General features: G+C 44.9%; 1 protein-coding gene across 1 annotated transcript in view; it reads right to left on the reverse strand.

The window, feature by feature from the left end:
• The window catches only part of ADGRB1 (adhesion G protein-coupled receptor B1), a 271,119-nt gene that overhangs the window by 91,482 nt on the left and 152,806 nt on the right, over window positions 1-26,831 (reverse strand). The window contains exons 15-17 of the mRNA XM_072327390.1: window positions 25,049-25,124; window positions 20,917-21,019; window positions 18,994-19,037 (exon numbers count right to left, since the gene is read on the reverse strand). Of these exons, the coding sequence (XP_072183491.1) occupies window positions 18,994-19,037; window positions 20,917-21,019; window positions 25,049-25,124 (223 nt within the window). The remainder of the gene's footprint in view (window positions 1-18,993; window positions 19,038-20,916; window positions 21,020-25,048; window positions 25,125-26,831) is intronic.

Raw genomic sequence — 26,831 nt, forward strand, 5'->3', positions numbered from 1 at the left:
GCTGAGCTGTAATGACTCTCATCAGAAGGCCACACCATCCCACTGGAGAGGAAGCTCTGCACTTCCCAACATCAGTCGCCTCCTGGGCTTTGGACTGCCATTTAAAATCCAGAGCATGTGGCTGATAATTAATGAGCACTCTCTCCCTTCACATTCCTGCTCCACAGCTCCAGAAGGACTGAAAGGCAGACATCACGTTTCACAGTTGAAATGTGTATCATGTGCAGCTAAAAGGGGGCTATAAGAAAGAAGGATTCTGACTCTTTCATAGGATCTGTTGTGATATGACAAGGGGAAATGGTTTCAAACTAAAAGAGGGGAGATTTAGATTGGACATAAGGAAGACATTTTTTACAATAAGGGTGGTGGTGAGGCATAGAATAGGTGGTGGATGCAGCCACCCCTGGAGACATTTAGTGTCAGGCTGGATGGGTCTCTGAGCAATCTGATACAGCTTTAGGTGTTCCTGTTCATTGCAGGGGAGTTGGATTAGGTGACCTTTGAAAGTCCCTTCTAACTCAAATGATTCTTTGATTCTATTATTTTCTTTTGCAAAGACCCTTCTCTGTAGATGTGGATTAGCAGGATGGGAGAGGGGAACTTAAGCACTGAATCCACTCCCTGTCACTACGGGGGGGGGTTGAAGCTTGATGATCCTTGAGATCCCTTCCAACCTAAGCCCTTCTGTGATTACAACCTCCTTGCCAAATATCTCTGCCAAAGGCAACCAGAGGACAGACATTTCATCTGGACAGACCCCTCAGAAGGACCACTGTGCCCACGTGTCCTACCCAGTAAGCCACTGAGCAATCCCCAGCAAAAGCCACAATCATAGTCCAACTGCCAGCTCATCACCACCATGCCCCATCTACCCCTTCCTTGAACAGCTCCAGGGATGGAGGAGACTCTACCACCTTCCTGGTCAGTCTGTTCCAATCTCTCACTACTCTTTCTATGAGATTATTTTTTACCTAATATCCCGCCTGAATCTCCCCTGATGCAACTCTTGTTCATTAAGGTCAGTACTGTGGACTACAATAAAGAGGAAATGAAGAAACCAAGTACACTGCCAGTGTCTTTGTTCTTTAAGCAAAAGTGAAAATCCCTGTCAGGTGCCACAGTATTCATGTTGCAGAGTTCAATAAGCTCCTGCTGATCAAACCTGAGGAAGTATTCATTCCTGACCCGAGTTCAAGTGATTGCTTAGTAAACAGCAGATCAGATCCCTTCCACTGTACCACAGGAAAACTCACATTAGGAATGTGGCTTGAAGTACCACGAGGGTGTTTTTTATGTAGCATATTTGAAGTCTTTTTGTCTTGTGGATTTTCTCCTTTAAAAGGATGACATTTTCCAACTCCTCTACAGAACTGTGTGAAATAGAAACAGAAAAGCCTACAGTTCCCTATAATCCCATGACTTTATGGCTTTAAGAAAGAAGCAAAATCATTTTCAGATTTTGCTGCTCTGCAAGCTTTGGCTTCATCAGGTCGGCTCACCTGCCAGTAACTGCACAAGATGACCTTGGACTACTTTCCACACTAGATCAGTGATTTATCCCTCCAAGACTTTAGCCTGTGCTCTTATACTCACTATTGCTGTCCAAAGCTACAAGCCCAGGTCATACCTCCTAACCTTATTTTTCAGCAAAGTTGTCCCACTTGAGCTCTCCTGCTACACCAGAGTATCAGAGCAACTGTCTATTATGCAACATGATTGTCTCCGGACAAAGGTGAGAACACAAGGCACCGTGAAAAGATAGAATCATAGCATTGTTTGAGTTGGAAGGGACATTCAAAGATCATCTAGTCCAACTCCTCTGAAACAAAGGACATCTTCAGTTAGATAAGGTTGCTCAGAGCCTGCTTACCAAGCTTTGGCAGGTCTTGCAAAACAAAAACAGTGTCTAAGACTGACTGGGTTGTCATCCACCAGTATGTTCCTTCTGTAATTGTCTGAATTACCAAACATGTGTAGCGTATGTTCCAGTTACACTCCAAAGTGTTCAGCTTACTCTCTCAGCTTTCATATCAGCTTTCCAGCTATAATTTCTCAATTACCATGGAAAGCCCATCACATTAAAGACTTGTGGCTGGTTATGCAGTCAGTCCCATTATGCTAGGAAGAATCAGATGCAGCACACCAAGCAATAAGGAGCAGCCTTGTCTTATGTACTGAAAGCATTTCAGGGGAAATCCTTAGAGGAACGAGGTGCATTAAAGTGCGCATACGCCTAGACACCATGGTCCCATGCTCAAGTCTCAGAGGAAAGGAGGCTTAGCAAAAATGGAGAAACGAGGTAGTAAATCCTTTTTGAGACTGCCAGATGCCAAAATAATTGTAAGACATTGCAGCCAGCAGTTAACAAGCTGGAAACACTCCCTTTGGCTAGTTAAGTATGTATAAATACCTTCAGTTTAAATGGAGTAAAAGCAATACAAAGCACCTGGCAAGAGATACCCCATCCCATCCACGTATGGTCAGGATGTCTCAGAAACAGAATCTTTGTCCTGCTTACTGCTCAGCATTTATAATAGAATCATAGGATGACCTTAGTTGGGAGAGATCCACAAGGATCATTAAATCCAGCTTAAAACAGACCACCCCAAATTCAAACCCTTCATTTGAGAGTATAGTTCAAATGCTTCTTGACTTCTACACAGATGACACAAATGGAGCTCAAAAGAACTCAAAGCTCACCCCAAATCCTCAGCCACATCACAAGAGAACAAAAGGATGCTAGGCATGAATGGGAAGATGTACGCAGCCATCATCCCATGGCTGCTCATACCCAGACCCTGGAAATGACAGGGCAGCAGGCACACGTGTTGTCTACCTGTACACAGCACCTTGCAAGCCAGCAACAAATAGTGCTGCCGAGGCTCCAGCTCTGACTCAAATTGTACAGGATGCCCCAGAGCCAGAATGGCTCTCTGGCCACAAACACTTAGCCCCAGGGTATGCTGCTTCTTAGAAGCCTAAATATCAGAACATTTTAATGGCTGAGTGCAGGGCTAGTGGATAAAGAGACAAAGAAAAATAAATCAGGCAGATGACAGAGGGGCTGGGAATAGGAGGAGGTAGCAGACGGTAAAAGAAATTAAATCAAGAAGCCAAATTAAGGTGCTGCAGGCAAAGATGAAGATGCCGGATTAAAGATTAACCGTAACCAAGAGAGAGATGCAGTCTTTTAAAGGTACAAATCATTTCAATTCACTTAACAAAACCTGCACAAATCTCCTGAGAATAAAGTCCTCACAGGTCCAACTGGATTGTGGTAACAGATACATCTGGACTTGAGAACTGTGGATAGCTTTACTGCACTGTTTTTAGCTAAGAAAGGGGAATTAACAGCAAAGCAAAGCAAAGGGAAACAAGCTAAAAAGAAGAGAAAGTCCTTGCTGCCCTAAGTGAAGGGGAAGGAGTGTGAAAAGTTCTCCATGAAGGGCCCAGCACGGTGCAAATATGTTTGAAATGATACTGGTAATTTGAAATGACATCGGTATTTTGAAATGGTATTGGAATTTTGTAATGGTATTTTGAAACGATTCAGAATCTAGGGGTTTGCTGAGCCTTTTAAGGCTGTCTGTTCACTGAGCTTTCCTTAGTTCTTCCCCAGTACCTTCAAAAGAACAGTGGATGAGCTCGAGGTGGAAGTGCACCTTTCGCACTTGTTCTTTTTGCAGCAGAACACAAGGGAGCTCAACCAGCATCCTCATGAAATTGTAAGCAGGTGAGGCAGGACACCCTCCGGCTCAGCTGCTGGGCATGGAAGATACAGGTCCCATCATAGCACATTAAGGGTTTGCACCGTTTCACAGCTCTGCTCTGGGATTGCCAGAAGAAAAGGTCATTTGTGCTTTGCCATCTCTTTTTAGCACAAGCACCTCACAGTTTGGAGTGGAGTACTTACTACCCTGTTTGTATGAGAGTAAAGATGAAGGTGGAGGAAATGAAGGGGTCGTGGAGTGAACTTTTTAATACACTGAAGGTTTTTCATCGTTTCTTTCAAATATCCTAATAAGGTCCTTGTAGGCAATGCAGAATGCTTCATGACCATACAGACCACGGTGAGGTTAATTCTATCAGTGTTGCCCTGTCTGTTCCAGTACAACCCTGCTTCTTGGACAGACAAAGAGCACTGAGTCTTGCTGGAACAATTACCCTATGGTCAGAACCTCAGGGAAACGCCTAAATCAAAATGAAGAGCTGCACTGAATCAGCCCCAAGGTGCAATGAGGAGTTCCAAAAGCCAGGTGATAACGAGAGGCTCACATTCACACAAGGATAAGGTTGAGATGGTGCAGGTTCAGCTCACTGCACTTGTTTTTTTTCTCTGCCAGCGCTTTTCTTTTGCTCCCTCCTTTCTCTTTGGCCTCCTTTTCCTCTGTACTCTGCAAAATGAGCATTACATGGAAGCTGAGCAGCCGAGAGAAGCGGAGCTGTGACAGCCCCTTGAATGCTTGGAGTGTGTCCCTTGTTCCCCATTCACATTTCGGAAAGCAGCAGCTGCCCGTTCCTGAAGGTCATTCGGATCCTGGTTCAGGAATGCTGCATCGCTGCTCATCGTTATTCTGTACCTATAGCTGCTATGGATGTCCTGTCACATTATATGCCAGTTTGTTACAGGTTTTTATAGGGGGGGAGTGAGGATAAGGAAAATGTAAAGCAAAACATAAAAAAATCCACCCTGGTGGGAGCGGTGTAATTTCTGCCTCAACTTACGTGGGTGTATAAAGGAATTTACAAGAGGGTTTGCTTTGGATTTACATTAGCAGCAGAGGAGGAAACCTCTGGGAAATAAAGATGATGCTTATGCAGCGAGGAGGCTGATGAACTAATAAACGCTAATAAATAAATGCTGATGATTATGATCGTGCTGCCCCCTCTCTCTGAGCAACCCAGCTCCCCTGGGGGCTGATCTGATGGTTTCTGGCTGAGGGTCGATGCCAACAGCTCCTATTGGGGCAGGACCCAAATCAATAGGGGATACAGGGCGAGACCCTGAGATGCCCAGCTGGGAAAAGAGCAGTGTACAGAGAAAGGGATGGATTCATTGACTGAGCCCTGAGATACGCTGCTGGGAACAGTACTTCACCACAATATGACACGCATGGCAGCAGTGGGGATGCAGGGATGTGTAAAGCCATGGTCAGTAGGGCTGAGGATCATGATGGAAATAGAGAGCAAAGAGCAAACTTCTCCACCCTGCTACAAGCCTGGCAGGAGGCTGCAGACCTGCAAAGCAGGCAAAGGCTTTTCTGCTGGAAGATTGTCCCCTCCGCTGCAAACCCAACAGGTCTGTTTTACACTGTCAGCATGACTGTTGTCAGGGCTGCTCTAATTCCTGCTTTCCCTCCACCCGATGAATGTGGTGGCAAGAAAAGCATTTGCAAAGAGCGGGAATAGAGCAGGTGCTGAGCAAAGCAGCATGGCTATGCTTGTGCTTTTCTTGGGAAAGCAGGTCACAGGGGAGGAGGGGCACTCGTTTCCCAGCTTTGCTGCTGAAAATGTATTTAACCAAAGCTCTGCTGGTAACCAAATACTCTGCCAGCTCCTTGTGCAAAGAGGGATTGCTATTGAAACCTTTTAAAGCCACTCTCTGATAATGAAAATGGCTTTCGGATACGCAGGCTAGTGGAAACCTCTCTCCTCCCAGCACCATTTCTCCATTAAGCTCTCTCCTCCCTCCTCCCTTATCTCTGTACATCTGGGCAAAGCAAAGGACAGAGTGCTCTCCAAGAAACCCAGACAGCGGATTTGATCTCGCACTTCCAGCAGCACCCCTGCCCCCAGCCATCCTGCTTGTCCAAACCAGACAGCTGTTGCAGCATCTGTGCAAATTTGCACTGCTTTTGTCTGCTGAAATGAAGCTGCGTTGAACTAAATAGGCTTTGGAGGACTCAAAGCATATTCACCCGATGGGGAGTTTCTGACTTCCCACTTAGCAGCAGGACGCGGAAATACTCCTTACCTAATTAAATACCTGCCAATTATAAGGCAGCACAAATGATGGCTATGTTGGTTAAAGCAATTTATACTGAAAAATGTCCTACCCGTAGTTTGCAGCATCAGGGATGACTGCAGAAACCATGCAGAAAGAAGTAACAATACTAGGGTTGAAGTGTCCTTTCTTCCACCCCAAACTGCCTGAAAATACACTCTTAATACATACATAACAGTAGTGCCAAACTCATCAGTCACTGTTTTCTCCCTTGGCAGGCTGAGTGCAGAAACCTTCTGCACCTCCCGCAGACCTGTGCGGATTCCTTGGGCACTGCAACGTCCTTGTGGAGTGCAAAACAGCTCCTGCTATCAAGGCACTGATTTGTGAGGCTCAGCTAAGGAGAGAACAGGACTGATCATCTCAAGCTGGGAGACTCAGAAATCCCATGATTTTTTCCTACTGTGACACACTTACTGAGATCTGATGGCAGCCCTTCCAGTATCTCAAGAGGGGCTAAGACTCTTTATCACGGTATGTTGTGACAGGACAAGGGGTAAGGGTTACAAACTAAAAGAGCAGAGATTTGACTGGCTGTAGGACAAAATATTTTTACATTAAGGATGGTGAGGCACTGAAATAGGTTGCCCAGAGGGCTGATGGATGCACCCATCCCTGGAGACATTCAGCATCAGGCTGGACAGGGATCTGGGCAACCTGATCTAGATATAGGTGTCCCTGTTCATTGCAGGGGAGCTGGACTGGATGGCCTTTAAGGGTCCCCTCCAACTCAAATGATTCTGTGATTCTATGATCCCAGGTTTTCAGGCGATAATACGATAATGCACTCAGCTTTCCTAGGACGTTTTTGACATAAGGAAGGAAAAGAACATGGGAAAAAGCCAACTAGCATCACCACCACAGATAAAGTGCAAAACCTAGGAAATCTTTCTCCTCTGGCTCAGCAAAGATGCACATCGCTTGGATGTTGCCTCCAATAACCACGCTTGTGCCTGGAGCCAGGAGTCTCAAATAGGAGCCATCAACCTGCGACTGCAAAGAGGGAATAAGGAAGATTCCTTCTGCTGCTTCCAATCTTAGCTGAGAAAGTGGAGAGGAGGGAGTGTACAGAGTAGAGAAACAAATGAGCATTGGCAATATGGTACTGGGGGACGTGGTTTAGCGGGCATGGGTGATGGATATATACAGGTATGAGCTTGCTGTATTCTCTACTACCCACCTTAAAACCCTACCAACCTCTATGGCTTGTGAATCGAGGTCTCCATCACACACTGAATGTGGAGTAGAGGAAAAGGTAAGGACTAGAAGGCCCTGCAGCACAGGCTGGATTGGTGAACTGAGGCCAGTTGTACAAGCTTCAACAAGACCAAGTGTTGATTCCTGCACTTAGGTCACGACAAACCCATGCATTGCTACAGCCTTGGGGCAGAGTGGTTGAAAGGCTACTTGGAGAAAAAAGATGTGAGGTTGTTTTTCAACACTTGGCTGAACATGAGCAAGCAGTGTGTCCAAGTGGTCAAGAAGGCCATCCTAGCTTGTATCAGAAGCAATGCAGTCAGCAGAAGCAGGGAGGTGATCATGCCTCTGTATTTGGCCCTGGTGAAGCAGAACGTCAGTACTACCAAAGTCAGTTTTGGGAGCCCCACTATAAGAAAGAAACTGAGGTCCTGCAGTATGTCCAAAGGCAACGAAGCTGTGAGGTTGGAGCATAAGTCTTATGGGGAGCAACTGAAGGAACTGGGATTGTTTAGTCTGGAGAAGAGGAGGCTTAGAGGAGAATTCATTGCCCTCTGCAGCTCCCTGAATGGAGGTTGTAGCAAGGTGGGGGTCAGCCTCTTCTCCCACGTAACAATGACAGAACAAGAGGCTTTATGTTGTGTCACGGGAGGTTTGGGCTGGTTATTAGGGAAAGTATCTTCTCAGACAGAGAGGTCAGGCATTGGAACAGGCTGCTCAGGGAAGTGATGGTATCTGCATCTCTGGAAGCGTTCAAGAAATGTGGTGATGTGACATGGTTTAGTGGGCATGGTGGTGATGGGTTGATGGCTGGACTAGATGATCTTAGTGGTCTTGTCCAACTTTAATGATTCTGTGATGCTGTGGCCAATGCAGTGAAGCTGTTGGCCCCAGCCTTCAACCCAGCCCACAGGTTACAGAATAGAGCAGGAAATGTACAGTGGATGTGACAGCTCAAACTCAGTCCCCTTGTTTGATCCTTCTTTGTTTCTTGAGATGACAAGCCATGTCAGAGTGAAGGAACCTTGCTCACAAACTGGCCACGTCTTCTGATAGCTTTCCTGGCAGTGAGGCCAGGAGAACAAAAGTGCTGCTTGCAAGTCCCGTGTTCATGGGACCTGAGAGCAGGTCCCTGCGTGGTTCCAGCCTCAGAGCAGCAGAAACATTCTGAGAATTGCTGTCAGTTCTGCTGCATCTTGATGACACTGCAGCCACAAAAGCCTCAGAAAGAAAATGACACTTGCCTTTCTCCTGCCTTTTCCACTCACCAGTGCTCTCCTAAAACATTAATCTGGGTAAACGCAAGTACTCAAGAAACTTCAGAACTGTAAGTGACCTAGAAAAGAGGGCTGTTGTTTTTTTTTTCTGTTCAGCTCTAGTTGCAATAACAGCACATTGAAAGCTGTGAAATACTCAGGCGTGACAGCAATAGGAGCCATGCAAGCCCTGTTTCCCAGGCTGTGTCAGTGGCTTTTTGCTGCTGCAGAGAATGTAACAGTCAGGGCAATCTCAGCTGCTTTCCAGATCCCAGGAGGAGCCGGAAGAGCTGGCAATTAGCAAAAGCATCTTTTGCACTTGTAAACTGAATGAACTGGGTGGAAATGAACTGGGAAGCAGCGATACCATTTGTAACAATGCTTCTGAGACAACGATGCCTAAATGGACAGAAAAGCAGCAGGAGGGGGTGAATGGGGAGTTCTCCTTATAGATGCATGAAAAATAAAAATCAAAAAGAGCTGTTATCCCATTAATACGGTACTCCTGAGGACACTATGAGGGGATGCACCTCCCTGTTGTCTACACACCAGTTCCTTGCATGGGTATGGGGGGGGGGGGTCTCCTGTGTGTCTGCTCCATCACGGGCTACACCTGAGCAGCAGGTTTCTTCCTCCACTGTCTCAAGGAAAGCAAATTTCATCTCTCTCCTCACTCTGAGTCTGTCCTCCTGGGGGTGAACAGCAGAGTCTCAGCTGGGACTGATCAGTACAACATTACTGACTGCAAAATGCTCCAGGTGTGATGCAGCCACAGCCCATGTGCTACAGCCTTGCCCATCACTATGCTATTGCTAACTCCCCATGCGCAGGAATGTGTAATTTGTAGCTTGGGTGTTGAAATCCCTTCCTACCAGGTACCTTCACAGCTGAAGGCTGATTTTCTCAGCTAGGATTCAGATCCCACAGTAATATTAGAGGCCTCCTTCTGCTCTCCTTGTGTCACCATGCTTGTGGCATCTGTACTTGTGGCCAGCCTCTATTACCAGTAGATAGTACCATGTACCATAATGCTACCAGTGCTGGTAGTATTAAAGCTGGAATCAGACCTAAAAATACACACATAAGTATATACAAATCATAAGTATATTGGTATTTTGGTACATGAAGATGAAGCAAAGCCCTTCAGAGTACCCTTGCATTGCTCATGAGCCTTGCCTACATTTGAAGGATGTTCAGCATTCCTTGAGATTTGATGTATGAGCTAAAATCACCATTAAATTAATAATATCCACAGCAAAACCTAATAGAGCTCTCCTGGATCCTCACCTCCTCTGGATTCCAGTGCATCTCCTAGATTGGGACACAGCTGACTTCTGTTCATAACCTCCAGTACAATCACAGGAGAGGACAGAGACTCTGAGGTTCTGGCTCAGCTCTACTCCTGGTGACAGAGGATAAATCTCTCCTTCTGCATGTCCTTTTCCATCTGCAGATGACAGCAGTCAGGATTTCAAGGGCAGACCGTAATTCTCACTGTAATTATGAGCCTTTCCTTTAATGATATTCATGTCCCTGTGGCTAGCTGGTGGACAGACTGGATACATCAACAAAAGCCAAGGGAAGCTGATGAGCTTCCCATCTGCTTTGCTTTCTACTCTTCCATATACACCAAGGAAGACTGTCCTCAAAGCCGCAGATTTCAACCTAGGAAGATCTTGGCTCTTGATGGGTCATGCTTGGAGCTTTCCTGCAAGGCACCAGGCTCCAGTGAAGAGTGAATTTCTTCGCTGGCTCTCTGTCAAGCAACAACTCTGCTTTATTAACCATCACGATAACATCGCCTACGTACATTAAACCACCTTAAACAGAGGGCAGCTCGAGAAGATTAATATGCATGATCCAAAGGGTCAAAGTATATGCAAAGTATCAAGAAGAACCTTGATAAACCTGAAAATCATTACATGCCATGACACTGCTCAGAGTGGTTAATAGGGCCTTTTGGCCTTGCTGCGTCAGTTAGTTTTCTTTCTGCAGCTCCTGACAGAGGGTTAAAGGTAATTCCAGTAAATCTACTGGTCAGCATGAAGAGAACCTGTCCTTCCAGGCTCCATTTTAAGGACAATTCTCTTTAATGTTTTGACAGAATCACAGAATCATTGAATGGCTTGAGTTGGAAGGGATCTCAAAGACCATCCAGTTCCAGTGCCCTTACCATGGGCAGGATTGACAGTCACTAAAAAAGTCACCAGATCAGTGTTCTATTCATCAATATTTTGGATTCAGGACTTGAAGGTACACTAAGTAAGCTTGTGGACAACACTAAGCTGGGAGGAGCTGCTGACTTCCATGACAGTAGAGAGGTCTTGAAGAGAGATTTTAACAAAATCTGTGAAATCACTGCTGTATCACATTTAACAAAAGCAAGTGTTGGCTTCTGCACCTCGGATGGGGCAATTCTGGATATTTGTAAGGACTTGGGGACAAGTGGCTGGGGAGCAGCACCACAGAAAGGGGTCTGGGAGTTGCCAGCAGGAGGGCTTTGCTCACTGTCTTCCAGGGGGGCTTAGCTCCACCTGCCTATCAGTCAGTGTGCACTTCCAGCTCCAGCAGCAGATCAGATGCAAGATGATGATTTTCCCTGCGGTAGAAGAAGCTGTCGCTCTCTGTATTGAGCTGGTTGACGGAGCTGGTCAGCTCCTGCCTGCATTTGCTAATTTCCTTTGCCATGTGGCTGAGAGGCCACCTTTACCTTTAACTGGACATGGAGGTGTCCTGTACAATCACATGCTTGGTCTTGCAGCAATTGCCCTGAGCCTGTGTGGTCCTGTTCTACTTCATGAAGGCAAAAATTCACCTTTCATCACTTGCTGCTGCTCATGCAACCAAGAAACAATGGTCAAAGCTGACACGATGTGAGTTTATCTCACATAGAAAAAATGTTCAATCACAAATCTCCCTTTCTGAATAATCAATTCTCGGTAATAAGTAACAATGCTTAATTTCCCAGATTATTGTCACATAATGGAGATCCTCACTCCTGGATTTCATGACATTTTCAAGAGCTGTCAGATGTTATTAGTGCAGTAGACTCGTGGAAAACTGAGGCACAAAGCTTTACATTGATTTGTCCAGACATACAGAAAGTTCATCATTAGATGAAGGCTGTATCCCAGGCACAGTGTCCTCTTTTTGCTTCTATATTTTAGCAGAACATTTCACCTCCTAGTACACTGTAGAAACAGCCAGGTGAAAATGCAAACAAGCCCTTTTCTCCTCTTTAAAAAGGGGCAAGCTTTCCCTACCCTTATTCATCGTGGCCCAATTGTCAGCAATTTCCCAGTGCATCCATCAATCCTATCTATCCCTAAGCAATGAGATGGATGAACAAACCTTTCTCTGCACTTTGACCATTTCCCATGGGCTCCCACCATTACAGCAAGAACTCCACAAGATATTTGGAACTGAAAGTGACAATATTGTCCCTTCATTATTTCCCCACTGCAAGACAATCCATCACCTGGGCTCTGGAATATGTGGTATTGTCCTTTAGTGGTTGCTTCACAAAATGATTAAGAAACAGTAGAAATATCAACTCAGTATGGTTTTCTTTCGCCCAGTTGATAAAGACCAAATTTGTACACGGTAGTCAACGGATTGAAAGAAAAACGAAGTTCCCGTTGTTTGAGCAGTTTTAAATGGTTGTGCTGACGGTGTGTATTATTGTATTTCTGGCTTGCATGCTGAGGAGCCTGTGGATTTTATCAGAAATGAGAGACCTTGAGAAGTTCATCAAAACTTGGCTCAGAATTGCAATAAATCTGAGCAGGAAAGTCTGTCAGTGAGACTTTTTATTGTGCTCTCAGCAGAGACAGAGAGGACAATGTTTTGAGCTCCCATCTAGAGCTGATCATTTGTGCTTTGAACAACCCTGGCCCTGAGATAGCTGTAGCAATGCCACACTTTCCCCATGTCATGGTCTTGCAACCTCTAGCTTCCAAGAAAGAGAAACAATGCTCCAAAGACCTGTTAGGATCTACAAGTTTAGAGACAGGAGCATCTTGCTCTGGATCTAGATAAGAGGTAGAGTGCATCAATGATGGGTTTCGTGTTTTCTTTTTTACTCTGCACTCAGAGGTCTGGAGCTGCGAATCAGAGCTCTTCGCTAAGCACAGACAGCTGCCCATGCTGTGTTATTACGTTCTCAGCATATATGAGGTATCATGCAGGCAGACACTAAATGAAATGCAGGAAAAATACACCAGAGAACGGATCCAGCACTCATCTTTCTGCTTCACACAACCTGAGAGGACAAGATGGACTGCTACCACATGTCACCAGACACCTTCATCAGCCTGAGGTTTCCCTGCCAAGTGGCCATACAGGGAAATGTGGCTGTTAAACTTTTTTTTTTCCCATCTGCATAAGGATATTGAGGCTTCAGAGAGAACAGCTGGAAATAAGGAGAGCAAGTAGGGATGCAGGAAGAAAAATGCAACCCCATCCTGATCCATGTGGCACTATGGATTGCAGCACACATCCAGGACTGGGTCAAGGCTGCAAATTGCCCTGCTGAACGCAAGGACTCTTCCCAACAGGAAGTCAGTGTGTGACTTCTGCCAGTTCCATAAACAGAATTAACTGATTCTGTCCATACTACTGACCCCTCTGCTAGCAAGCAAAGCTATAGCATTTGATTCAAAGCCTCTGAATCCTCTCCTTCCCTTCTGTCAAGATTTATTAAACCATGCTTTGTTGGCAGGCAGCAGAAGCCCTGTACTGTGCCGCTCAGCTTCTGCATCCTGTGATATGAAAGAGAAAAAGTCAGCTCCTGCTTTTTCCAGTCCCACAGACAATGGTGACTGCTGGGGAGTAGCTAAGCAAAGGCCAAACAGTCCCTTGGAAGCAATTCTGGTCTATACTTCCAGCAGCACCAGCACTTACCCCCTGGACTCATCTACCTGAGCAAGCAGGGAAGCCAAATCCTTGGGAACTAGAGATGTGACCTGGTTTCACTGCATTAGCCCTGCCATGACCATTCTCATTTAGTGCTAAAAACCGGCTCTTGGAGCTGTAATTCAACCTGACTGAGTGCACACTGAAGGTGCAGTCAGCTAGGCTGAATTAGAGCTACTTTCAACTGGGTTTAAAACAGAGGAACTAATGGGCATGGGCAGCAATTCAGATCAACCTCCCAGCATGTCCCTGCGTAGCACTGTGCTGCCTCTGCCCATAGCCATTCCCTCTATCCCTCCACAGGAGAATCCAAGAAAGATAGCATTTGCAGCTGGAGCTAAAAGTGAAGATGTTCATTAGAGGAACTGGAATAGTGGTACTGGCAAACCCCAGAATAAACACCCTGCAGAGGACCAGCATAAACACCCTGCATAGGATCACATGAAGGATGTACCAGCAGCAGCATTGCTCCTGCCCGTATAATTGCAGTGTTGCAGTAGAAAATATGTAAGATACACAGCATGCCATGCATTGGTCCAAATAGAAAAGAAGTGCATTGATTTCTTATGGTGTTTTAGGGCTGTAACAGACTTCCCTTTCAATCTTTATCAAGCAGACACATCAATCTTTGTCAACTATAGCTGTGTTCTCATTTGATCTACAGCTGCAGCAAGGCCAGGAATGCACTAGTTGGTGTGCAGAAGGAAAGGGAAGTTGTTTCCTGCTGTTAAGAAACTGTCTTTCAAAAGGGTAGTTATTTGAAGATGGATGTGATGGGCCAGTATGGGATATGGTAGATACAAAGATTCTCTAGAAGAAATGCACATGTTTTATGTGGCCTCTAAAAGAAATGAATGAGTAACCACCAGGACTGGGACTGCATTAACACCCTGGAAGGCACAGAGAACAAAATGTTATTCTTTTCTTTTTATCCAGTGCATCAGAGGTTCTCATCAAGTAGGGTGAAGCCCATGCAGCCTATGCTGGGCACTCCTCCTTATGGTACATGAAGGGAAGGGAAGGGAAGGGAAGGGAAGGGAAGGGAAGGGAAGGGAAGGGAAGGGAAGGGAAGGGAAGGGAAGGGAAGGGAAGGGAAGGGAAGGGAAGGGAAGGGAAGGGAAGGGAAGGGAAGGGAAGGGAAGGGAAGGGAAGGGAAGGGAAGGGAAGGGAAGGGAAGGGAAGGGAAGGGAAGAAGGAAAGGACAGACCAATATACAAATTATACATATAATTATGCAGTCTGAAAAGAGTCCATGAGCAGGTATCTGTGAGCTATATTGTAAGATAATTTAAGCTTCCAAAGAGGAACAGATTTATAGTCTTCTCCATTTGGCAGTATCATAAAGCACCACTCTGCCAGTTGTGAACCCTTGGGTGAGATTTCTGCCTGACCTCAGCTATGGATCAGATCCAGCCCAGAGCCAGGAAGACTGGATATAGACTTGTTGCACTCACTGAAGCACAGTTCATCTTCTCTACATACAACCTTGCTGTGTATGGAGTACCTTCCTAAACAGAGAGGGCTGCATTTCCTAAGCTAGATAGTCTCTTTCAGTGGGAGGTATGAGTGTCCTTGAATTAAAACCCCAGACTCAAGCAGCACTTTGTCTTCTATGAGCAAAAAGCTCTTCATGCAAATATTTGTGAAGGCTCTGAAGGTCTCTCAAGAGCAGTTAGTATAATGCCTAGCTGTTATTTTGTACATATGGGGGAGGGAAGTGAAGAAAAGTTCGTGGCTAGAGCACTTCTAAGAGCAAGCAGACTTCAGTGCCAGTGGGATGAGAGTTCCCCTCGATGTAGTTCTGCTGAATCCACTCTCTGTAAGTGAAGGACTGGATTGCACACCTGCACACACCAAGCTCTCATACAACATAAGAGGAAATGCCAGACCCATCTGGCTGGCTTAGTTCCTGTTGTCACCAGTTCAGGGCACATTGTAAGCATTAGCCTGGTTCTACCTCTGGCATCAGATAGTAACAACTCAAGAAGAAATGCTGCCATCACAAAACAATACTAAGAATGATGTGATATTAGTGGTCCTTTTCAATCTTAATGAATCTATGGTTCTTCACAAAACCAAAGCAGGTAGGAAATGCAAATCAGATGATGCACAAGAACCAGAAAGCACATAAGATGACTACACCCATCAACTCCATTCATGCTCTCCCAGCAAGAGAAAGAGGAAGCATGAGACCAGATCCTGCCTAGGATTTAACTTCAGCAGACCTAAGCAGATAATAATTACATCAGATGAATACCCTTGGAGAAGAGCCAGAGAATCCCCAATCATTCTCTGATTTCAACTTTCAATTTACTCAGCCAGTGCTAAGCTCATTAATCATACTCGCAGCACAGAACACAACAGAAATTAGTCTCTGATCTTCTCCCCTCATATTTGATGATGTATGGAGTTGGGGGCAAGAGTAAGAGAAAAGAGATGGAGGGGTGCCACCCACGAATCTAACAGTCACTTGGAGGGGCTGGGATTAATAAATCAAAAATTCATTATTAATAATACTAGCTTAAATATCTATCTAAATGCAAATGAATGAACACTGGGGGTTTCTTTCTACTTTTTTAATGTGCTCTAACAACTCTGTCCTGGAGGAAACACATGCCTACATGGTTATTGTCTATTTTAATTGCAGTTTTACAGTTCAACCCTTAATGTCCCATGGATATTAAGAGGTTTTCAAAGGGCCACAGCACGTTTTGAGTTTGAAGGTCTAATGTAAAGATTGCTTTGAGTTTCCTGCCCCTGTACCTGATCAGTCACATTAAATGCGAGAAGACAAATCTAGAGGTTCATCCACCACAATCTGATGGAGGTTGGATCTCCATAGTATACAGTATCAGATGAGTGACTGGGGACACAGTGAAGGTTCCCATGACTGACTAGCCTTAGAACAGGATTTTGGAGAGCTATGGAAAGAGACAGCAATGTCTTCTGAGTAAGCAACATCGTATCAGGTTGCCTTGGGTTGTAGGGGAATATGGCAGGGTGAAACCATATGAAATAAAGCTGTACAATTATTTAGTTGGTCAGAGCTCGAAATCAGGATTTACTGAAATTCATTCACTTGCACAACTGTCTTATGAGGCCAATCAGTAGGATAAATTCCAACTTTTTTAAAAGAATGGGGTAGTAGGGAAGAGAAGGTAGGAACAAAGGGGAATTCACATAATATGGTCTAATTATATCCTTGCCCATGATAGGGAAGTTGGAACTAGGTGATCTTTAAAGTCCCTTTCAACTCAAACTATTCTAAATGTGACTGAACCTCAGAATCTCCTGCCTGAGTGTCATCAATCATGAACTCAACCATGTACCAGGCAACTGATTCAGTGTAACTTAAAAATCCTTACTCAAAATGGAAAATAAATATCTGAAAGTATGATCTAAAATCCTTGACAGTTCCAGGGTGTAGCTCAAGCTTGAGGTGAACATTCAGGCCTGGAAAACAAAGTTTATACATAGTTCGTCCTTAACTGGACTTTCTAAGGAGACAGTAGTGGTAGCAAATCAGTTTTAAAACAGCCTTGCAGCTTCTGTTGCCAATACTTACAGGATCAGATCTAGCTTCGGAGCACGCCCTTGCAAAAACTGCTGACACAAGCATTTTGGAGTTTTCAGCTACCTATGATGCAGGTGTTGTTGGTTGAAAACACTTGCACGCATGCATGCACATACTCACCAACACAGACACAAAGCTGAATTTTACCAATAACATTTGTGCAATCAGTCTGCTGGGATTTTGGAATCCATCACTGACAACAGAACCACAGTGTCAGTGCCAAGAAATCACCTGCTGCAGTCTTAGCTATGAGCCCATCCTTTGATCGCAGAATCATAGAATCATTAAGGTTGGAAAAGACCACTAAGATCATCTAGTCCAGCCATCAACCCATCACCACCATGCCCACTAAACTGCTTCCCTCAGTGCCACATCTCCATGATTCTTGATCACCTCCAGGGACAGTGACTCTACCACCTCCTTGGGCAGCCTGTTCCAATGCCTGACCACTCTTTCTGAACAGAAGTTTTTCCTAATGTCCAACCTGGGTTGTAAGGATTAGACTGAATTCCTAACGTCTTGCACTTGTAGAGAGAAAAGCATCCAAACAAGTTGCCAAGCCTTGGGATCAAGCACAGAAGGCAGCCAGATTTCCCATGACAAGGAAGAGTTAACAGTGTTGTTCTGGGCACTGTATTGCCCACAGTCCTGCAATGGCATCCAAGCTTCTTACCCTTCATGCTTCTCACACTGACAGTATATCAGTGCGAGTTCTGACAGATATGTATCCAATCTGACTGCTACCAGTCTCTCTTGGATATAACCATGTGCAGACTGAATTTTGCTCTTTACCTTCTCACACTACAAAAAATTAAATGGAATAAGTCCCGAGTAGCAATCATCCTTCAGTGGTGAAACAATTTTCACTACAACCCAGAGGGGCCACTGCTGCCCTGGGGTATAACATGGTTGTGATTTCACAAGCTCAGAGTTTCCCTGGGTTCCTCAGCTTTCATTTGGATCCACTCATACATGCCAAATTAATCACAGACCAACAAGAAGTGGCTGCAAATATGTTGCCCGCCTATGTGTGTATAAGCTACTTAATGGAGCATAAAAGGAGAAGAATAGAATCATTTTTCAGATTCTGCAGATAATAATAATAAATAATAATAAAGCAGAGATATGTGCAAATGCATGAGACCTCAAGGAGAGAACCTGAGTGTAAGCAGAAAAGGAGTAAGGTTGGTCTTCAAACTCAGATGCAAAAGTCAATGAAGTAAAAACATCATAAACTGAAACACTTTGGATCCTTGTCAAGTTAACTCAGGATTTAAGACTGCACTTTCCAAATGTATTTTTTTTATTATTTTTTCTTTTCTAAGATATAAAATCCTTGGCAACTGTTTTCCACATGGAATCCATAGTGCTGACCCTTTTTATTAACTGCGGATATTTTTTTCCCTGCTGACTACAATCACATCACTCCAGGCATCCTGATCAGAGTCAGCTATGACAGAAATTATCATGGAAATCATATTACAATATCACAATAACACAACCATGATAGGCTACATTTGCAACAGTGGGTTCTACTTTTGCATTATTCACCTTATGGTGCATAGTTTGGTTCTGACTATTGAAAAGAACCAAACACAGATACATCTTGCTCCTTTTAGAGCAGTCAGCAGATTATCCCACAATCCTGGCTCTCTCTTATTCCTCTTGCTGCAAAGTCCAAAACTGGAAGAATCAAAATGAGAAAGCTCCCAGTGAGCAGAAGAAACATCTCTACTCAGTTCCCTGGTATAAGTACATGATGCTTTCAGAACACAGGACTCATTATGGGCTACGCTGGCAACAACTGGTTGCAGTTCTTCAAATGTAAGACTGGCACTAATACAAAACACAGAGATGCATCTAGATGAAGAAAGGAATGGTTCCTATCATGGCAAAGGGCTTCGCCAGCCATGAAGTTTGACACAAGAAAAAACTGAGTAGAGAGTGCAAGCAACTGCAACAGACTGATGCATCACTGATAAACTGTGCTGACTTCACCCCCAAAACACACGAGCCCATAAGAATAAACAGAAGCCCACAGAACTCACCTATCAGTTTCATCCCACAGGATGCAGGTCTGGTTGGTGGTTCCCTGTCAGGACAAAAGGAAAAAAGAACAATGAAGCAAATCAGCGTTATACTGTCTATGGAGTATCTGAGGGATTAAGAACACTCAGATCCCATGAGACAGCTTCACTACTCTAAACATAGTGTATCTTTGAAGCTTCATATTTACAGTCACAGATGTGAGTTCTTGGAACACCTTTTTTCCCCCCCTGGTTTGAAAGGTAAAAATAAAATTGGGCTTAATTTGTTTCTCATCAACACAAGGCCTGTGCAAGGATTTGACTCCACATCTTTCCTCTTTCCACCTACTGATGTTCTTCTTCCTTCACAGAATCATAGAATCACCAAGGTTGGAAAAGACCTCTAAGATCATCCAGACTAACCATCTGTCTATCATCAGTATTTCCCACTAAACCATGTCCCTCAGTAAAACATTTAAACATTTCTTGAACGCCTCCAGGATTGGTGACTCCACCACATCTCTGGGCACCCTCTTCCTGTGCCTGACCGTTCTTCGGGAGAAATTATTCCTAACATCCAATCTGAATCTCCCCTGGTGCAATTTGAAGCCATTCCCTCTAGTCTTATCGCTAGTTACATGGGAGAAGAGGCTTCATCCCACTGGCCTCAGCCCAGAGATCCATCCTGCCCAGATTCCTCTGTAGGGCCTTCCTACCTCCAGAAATATTAGTATTTCCTGACAACATGGTGTCATATGTGCATACATTCTCTTACAAAGAATTCTTTTGCTGTTCCCTTCTGGAAAGTGGATCAAATACACCACTTCCTTTTGTGGGATACAGTTCTCAGAAGAGCCACAGCTCTCCAGGAAGTGGCCAGATGTGCTCTCTTCAAATACCTGAAAGGTGATTACAGAAAGAGCGGGATTGGTCTCTTCTCATTGGTGAGAAGAGACAGGATGAGGGGAAACAGCCTCAAGTTGCACCAGGGGAGGTTTAGGTTGGATATCAGGAAATATCTTTACAGAAGGGTTGTTAAGCACTGGAATAGGCTCCCCAGGGTGGTGGTTGAGTCACCATCTCTGAATGTGTTTAGAAACCATTTGGATGTGGTGCTCAGGGACATGATTTAGCAGAGGGTTGTTACAGTTAGGGTAGTATGGTTAGGTTGTGGTTGGACTTGATCTTTAATGCCTTTTCCAACCTGAGTAATTCTATGATTCTAAAGCCTCTGTAAGAGATTTAGCATGACTTCTACAACTATCTTAGTGCACTTTTGAAAACTCTTCCCCAGTAGTCCAAAGTACAGATATGACAGATCTAATATTCTTGTTCCTGAGCCTCAGGAAGACATCTGAAATCCACAGCGAGAGGAGTCTTTAGGGCAGTGTAAATGTCCATCACATACATTTGCTTGGGGTTGCGCAGGGGAACCTGGAGGGAATCTTCATCTGCCTTTTGCAGCACTGATCACAGCATTAATATTCATGTCTCTAGTAATCTCTGCAAAGAACATTTCATGCATCAACCAAAACAACCTTTCCCCTCCATCTTCCCCTCACCAAGAAAGATCATTGTCAGAGCCCATTTTTCATTGCAGTTTTTTTTTTGCCCAAGACCATGCCCCTCAGAAAAATGATGCAAATTTGGGACAAGTGTGCTCGTGTTCCTTGTGCAAGCAGTACACTCCTGCATTGGCAACGTCTGAACAAGGAGGCAACATTGGAAAGGCACAGCAGTGAGAAACAGCAAGACACCAACATCAGCCCAGACTCAGGATGGCAGTGAAGTGCCTTAGCAGTCTGGTTAAAAGGAGATTAAAGGATTCTGCAGTGGCAAAGACAGCTCAGGAGCCCAGTAAATCTGTATCCTTCTTCATAATATTCCTCCTATGCAGAAACATACACAGATGTGGGATGGTGAGGGTTGCCAGGAAAGACTTACATTGTACAGGTGGGAGAATTCAATTTCCAAGGGAGTGAGGAGGGACCGGGGAAATGGCTTCACAGTCACAGAGATGACTCTGGAGTTCAGAACAGTGCTGTTCCTGGGAAAAAGGGCAAAAAGAAGAGATGTTTTAAAGGGTCTGAGAGAAGGTGAATTCCCACTGCACCCCTTTGCAAAATAGTCCCATTGAATTCAGTACTGTGGTACGTGGTTTAGTGCATATGGTGCAGAAGAGATTGGTCCCATTACGTGATAAAGCTTTCAGACACACTTGCTGGTGATGGAACCCATCCTTTTTCCTTGGAGATCTCCCCGCTGGATGCTAATCACCTAAATACACAGGACATCCTGATATTTCTACAACACAAAAAGAACTGTCAGCCTTAATGTGTGTAAAGTCTGCATGACCATCCACTGAAAGTGCTGCTCTCAAAGTATGCCATGAAGGAATTAGTAATAGAGTGGGAGGCCAGATCCTCCTATACCTATGGATAAACAAAATTTCTGCCCCTTCAAAACTTCACCACATCTACTGGCATTGGCAAAACCCGGCACTGTCTAAACCTAGCACTGGCAAAAGCTTTCACTTTTCTATCTGGATCTTTGGAAAAGATTTGCACTCGTTTAAGCATAAGTGGGTTATTTTATATATATATATATATATATTACAAGATAATTAATAAGAACAAACACAAGATCTCAAAATCCAAAGCAAAATAAACCTGGAATCATCCAAGAATCTGTAAGTGAATACTCAGCAAATGACTATTGTCCAATGGAAGAGCAGAAAGAACAGCAACGTTTTTTTTAGAAAGTTAAAGAAAAAAAAAAAAAAAGAAAGAAAGAAAACACACAACAAAGCTGAAAAGAAAAAAGCAAATTATTACAGTTAAAAATTAATTAAAATTGGGAAATAAGAAAATGAGGCACAGAAGTCAGTCTACAAAGGCTGAGCAAAAGGGGAATTCATTGGGAGTAAACATCAGCTCTACGTTTTGAAACGTAGGCAACTGTAGATAAGCTAAAAAAGAGCTGCTGAAAGGTAAAAACTTTTATTCACAGCTTCGTTAGTAGCTGGGTCTGGAAATGTCAGTTATTTTTTCATCACTGTTCAATATTTGCCTGAACACTGTGAGGACTTTCTCGTGAGGAAGATGTAGGCCACCATGAGGCCTCCCCTCATCCTCCTCTGCTCTGGGCTGAACAAATCAAGGGACCCCAGCTGCTCCTCATACACCTTGCCCGTCAGACCCTTCACCATCTTTTCAGCCTTCCTTTGGGTGCTCTCTAATAGTTTGATGTCCTGATTGATCAGATGAATTGAGCCTTAAAACAAGAGGCTGCCTCCTAACAGAGAAGGTATCAAGAATCAGAGCAGCCTGCCTGGGGAAGCGAGGGCTTCAGCATCATGGGGAATCTTTCAGGAAGAAGATGAGCTGCTTTTCTTCAAAACATTCTATAGGCTAGCTTCTGGGAAGGAAACCAAACACACTGAGCTCGGACTTGAGCAGGAGGTCAGATTTGCTCAGTGTGTTCCTACATGGCTATAAAGAGCATGCAAATAGCTGTAAACACGCTCATTTCTACACAGGGCCATCACGCTGCTGATTCTGATTGCTGCATGCATCCTCTGCAACAGAGCCCAGCTGGGACTGAGTGATGCTTGCTTCCCCATCTTGAAATATTGCACATCTTGTATGTCCCTGTCTCAATGGTCACAGCTGTCAAAAGCCACAGGGCTCTCTGGATCTGAGGGACAGAACACTGTGTGGCTGAGATAAGAGATTGCCACTTGGGGGAGGTAAATTGGGACAATTAGGAAAAGCTCAGCTGGTGCCGTTTGCCGAGTTCAATTTACATTGTATTATACAAAGATACATATTTTTAGTGGGGAAAAAAAAAACAACTCCCTGCATCGAGGCAATGTGGTCAAAACCAGGATCTGACACCTCACGTGTGTCCAGGAAATATTTTTACTCCCTAGGCAAGTGCCGCACAGCTACATGGTTATTTATGGATATTCCCTTTTTTTTTCTGCCTGTGTCCATTTGCACGGTGGTGAATTAGGAGGTACTGATCTGCGGCTGCTTCTGTTACCTGCTTTTTTTTCCTTTACCTTGTATAGCCACAGGTGATTCAGGACTCTGCATTATTTAAAGAGGGACTGTCCTTTAATTAAGGAACGTCTTAAATCAGATCTCCCATGGGAATGCTGTTCAGAGGCTGCGGCTGCTGCAGCTGCTGGTTATCAGAGCTCATTCACTGCTTGGCCAGAAAATGCTGAAATACCACTGGATCATTTGAGCCAATGATGTTTATTGCCCTTCTGATCTAATTCCCAGTGCTGTAATGGAAGATATTACAGAATACAGTTGGCTGGCTTGCTAATTCCTCTCTGCACTCACTTGGAGCTCTTTTGCCATTGCCAGAGCTAAATCTGTAGGTATTAAAATGATTATCGGTGAGAAGAGATGCCCTGGTGTTTATGGTAAATGGGCTCACGCTAATCAGTGCAGAACATATTTAGAAGGTGCCTTAGGATTCCTAATTTACAGCCTCAATACGAGCCTCCAAAATAAATAAATAAATAAATAAAATAAAAATAAAAATAAAAATTAAAAAAAATATATATCAAAAAAGGGCAAAGATAGTGAGAGATAAAGGGAGAGAAGAAAAAGGATGGCTGAACACAAAGGCTTCAGTGCCCAAGGCAGTTTGCAGCAGCCAGAATGTGGTAGACATGTGCAGCCAAGCATGTCGCTCCACTCCTCTCTCTCCTCTCCCTGAGCCTGTCTTCTGCCATGATGCTCTCAAAAGGTTCATCAAGGTTGGTGGCTCCCCGGTAGCTTGGGAGGATTGGGGCAGCTGGGCATCCTTCCTGTTATCACTTAAGCCCCTTCAGATCCCTCATAACGAGCAGGAGGATTCATTGCTGGTGGATGAATACAAGAATTAAGCAGGGATTCAGTAGCACCAGCACAGTGGCTCCCCTTGAAGTAGGGTTGCACGGGTGACAGAAAGCTTTCCTTACCCTCTAAAAAGCAATGTCTGATGCACATTAGTATGATCCTACCTGATTAGAAGTTGGTGGGGGGACAAAATGCATTGCATCACCATGTCAAAGCCTGCTACATTGTACCTTTGGAAACTCAGGGCTCTGCAGACAGGGAGATCAGCAGGAAACCTTGGTGATATCTCTAGCTGCCTGCTCTCCCCAGGCAGCCCCCTCCTCGTAAAACCACAGGATATCAGAATGGTGGAGATTGGAAGGGACCTCTGCTGGTGATCCAGTCCAGTCCTCTTCCTCAAGCAGGTCTAACTTAGCAGGATGCCCAGGATCATGTCCAGGTGGTTTTTAAAGGAGAAGGAAACTTCATAACATCTCTGGGCAATGTGTTAGTGCTGATATTCTGATGGAACCCCTTGTGTTCCAGTTTGTGCCCATTGGCTTTTGTACCAACACTGGGTACCACTGATGAGAGCCTGTCCCTGTCTTCATTGCATCCTCTCACCAGAGGGACCTGGGAGTCCTGGTAGATGAGAAGCTGGATATGAGCTGGCAGTGTGTGCTTGCAGCATGGAAGGCCAGCTGTGGTTTGGACTGCATTAAAAAAGGGGTGGCCAGCAGGGAAAGGGAGGTGATGGTATCCCTCTACTCAGCTCTTGTGAGGCCCCATCTGCAGTACTGTGTCCAGGCCTGGGGCCCCCAGTACAGGAAGAACATGGAGCTCTTGGAGAGGGTCCAGAGGAGGGCCACTAAGATGATCAGAGGGCTGGAGCACCTATCCTGTGAGAAAAGGTTGAGGGAACTGGGCTTATTTAGCTTGGAGAAGAGAAGGCTCTGGGGAGACCTCATTGCAGTCTTCCAGTACTTGAAGAGAGTGTTTAAACTGGAGGGGAAATGACTGTTTACGGGGGTGGATAGTCATAGGACAAGAGGGAATGGCTTTAAACTAAGACAAGGGACGTTTAGGTTAGAGTTGTCATGGCCCTGATGTTTCAGCCTCTCCTCATGGGAGAGGTGCTTCAGGCCCTTTGTCATCTTGATGACCCTTAGTCACCCCTCTCCAGTATGTCCAGTTCTGGAGTGGGAGCAGAACTAGATCAATCACTTCAGGTGTGACCTTACCTCTGGAGCGAGAGGATGTTGCCCACATTCCGGTACAGCACAGTCCCTACCACGAAGACAGAAGAGTCATCCGTCTCTGCAGGACACCACAGGGAAAGGAAGAAGACAACAGCACTGAGATAATCAGAATGTCATCTGTCCCCAGCTAAATTCTCTCCACCCCAAAATCCACCAGTGCAACACAGAGAAGGGACAGGACTGGAAAAGGCTGGATTCAGTTCTTTTTCCTCTTTCATTTGTTATGTTTCCAAGGAGACATCCAAGGGCAGGACTGGACCTCTTACTGGGGCCTCTGTTGGGGCACATCCAATACCAGCATCACTACAGAGGGATGCAGTGCCTGATGTCACCACGCTGGGTCTCCATCAGACCTATGAGAGGACTGAATGCTTTTAGGGTGACCGTGGGTGCCTGCCCCCATGCAAGACTCATTTAGGATGAGTTCTCTCCCATTCAGAAATCCCACTAATCCCTCTGACAGCACCACAGCAGGCAAAACTGCAGGGCAAGAAGGTCTCTTACAGCCACCCAGAGGCATTTGGACACATCCACAGCTATCAAGCCATCAGAGAGAAGAGATGTGCTTGGGCCGACAAGGGCAGGCAAGGAGGGGAGATGTCCCACTGTGCCTGACCTGACCCCATAACTCGTGTGCAGCCTCAGGAGGACAGCAGATGAGACTGAATCATCTGTGTGACCTCTGAACACATCACTTGACCTCCTCCTCTGCCTTGCTCAGCCCAGCTGCAAATTAGCAAGAACTCTCCTGGAAGAAGCACAGGCATTAGAGGCATCCCTGAGGTTGAATTGTCATAGTGGAGAAGAAATAAGTCACTTGGAGACGAGGAAGTTTGGGGATGTATCATGCTGTGGGGCTTCTCTGATGTCTCCTACCAAAGCTGATCTTTGAATGCACTCATTTCCCCAGAAGGGAAGATACAGTTCTGGATGTTTGTCAAACTGGGCTCAGATGAGATAGCAGGTGTAAATCAGGACAGACTGACAGACAGGCTTGCAGAGAAATTGCCTAAGATTTGTTTCCCTAGGGAAGTCAACACAGACTTTTGGCCTCTGTCATGAACCTCTCTGCAACCAAGGATTCTACTTCCTTTCCAATAGAGTTTTCCCCCTTTTTGCTAAGAGAATGCAGTAGAACATTTAAAGAAGTAATGTGTGTTCCTGTGAGACAGTGAGAAAACAAAATGCTAAGTCTCATAGGCGGGGTTACCTCAGCGCCCTCCAGAAAAGGCAGAGGATCCTGATTAAAATAGAGCTGAAATACTGTCTCTTTTGTTTTGAACAAGGGAGGGGCAGTACAGACCTGGTGGAACACAACACCACAGAAATGTGAATACTGAGAGGAATTTGGTTCTTCAGGGTAAACATCACATTTTGTTTGTGTAGTGGCTACTGCTTAGGGGCCTTACAGCATCTCTTTGCCATGGTATCTGGGAGACAGCCCAGTAGGGACATAAGTGATGCCTTCAATAGCTATAATCACCAGAGCAGGATCAACTCTGCTATGTATAGACCCAGAAGTTTGTCCAATTAACAGTATACCAAGGTAAAAGTTCCACAACCTCCTCTAGTAAGCTGAAATAACCCTCCAAACATGCTCCAAGTTCTTCTATGAAGATAATGCAATGTTTAAGGCACTATAAAACAGGAGTTTTGTTGGCTCTACTCTGTCAGAAACTCACTCTTTACCCTTGAGAGTGTCATTTAACTCTTCTCAGCCTCAGGTAGAAATGGTGGCAATGTTATTTCCATCTTGAGTAAGGAA

The sequence above is a fragment of the Excalfactoria chinensis genome, chromosome 2, assembly GCF_039878825.1.
Source record: "Excalfactoria chinensis isolate bCotChi1 chromosome 2, bCotChi1.hap2, whole genome shotgun sequence".
Classification (NCBI taxonomy): Eukaryota; Metazoa; Chordata; class Aves; order Galliformes; family Phasianidae; genus Excalfactoria; species Excalfactoria chinensis.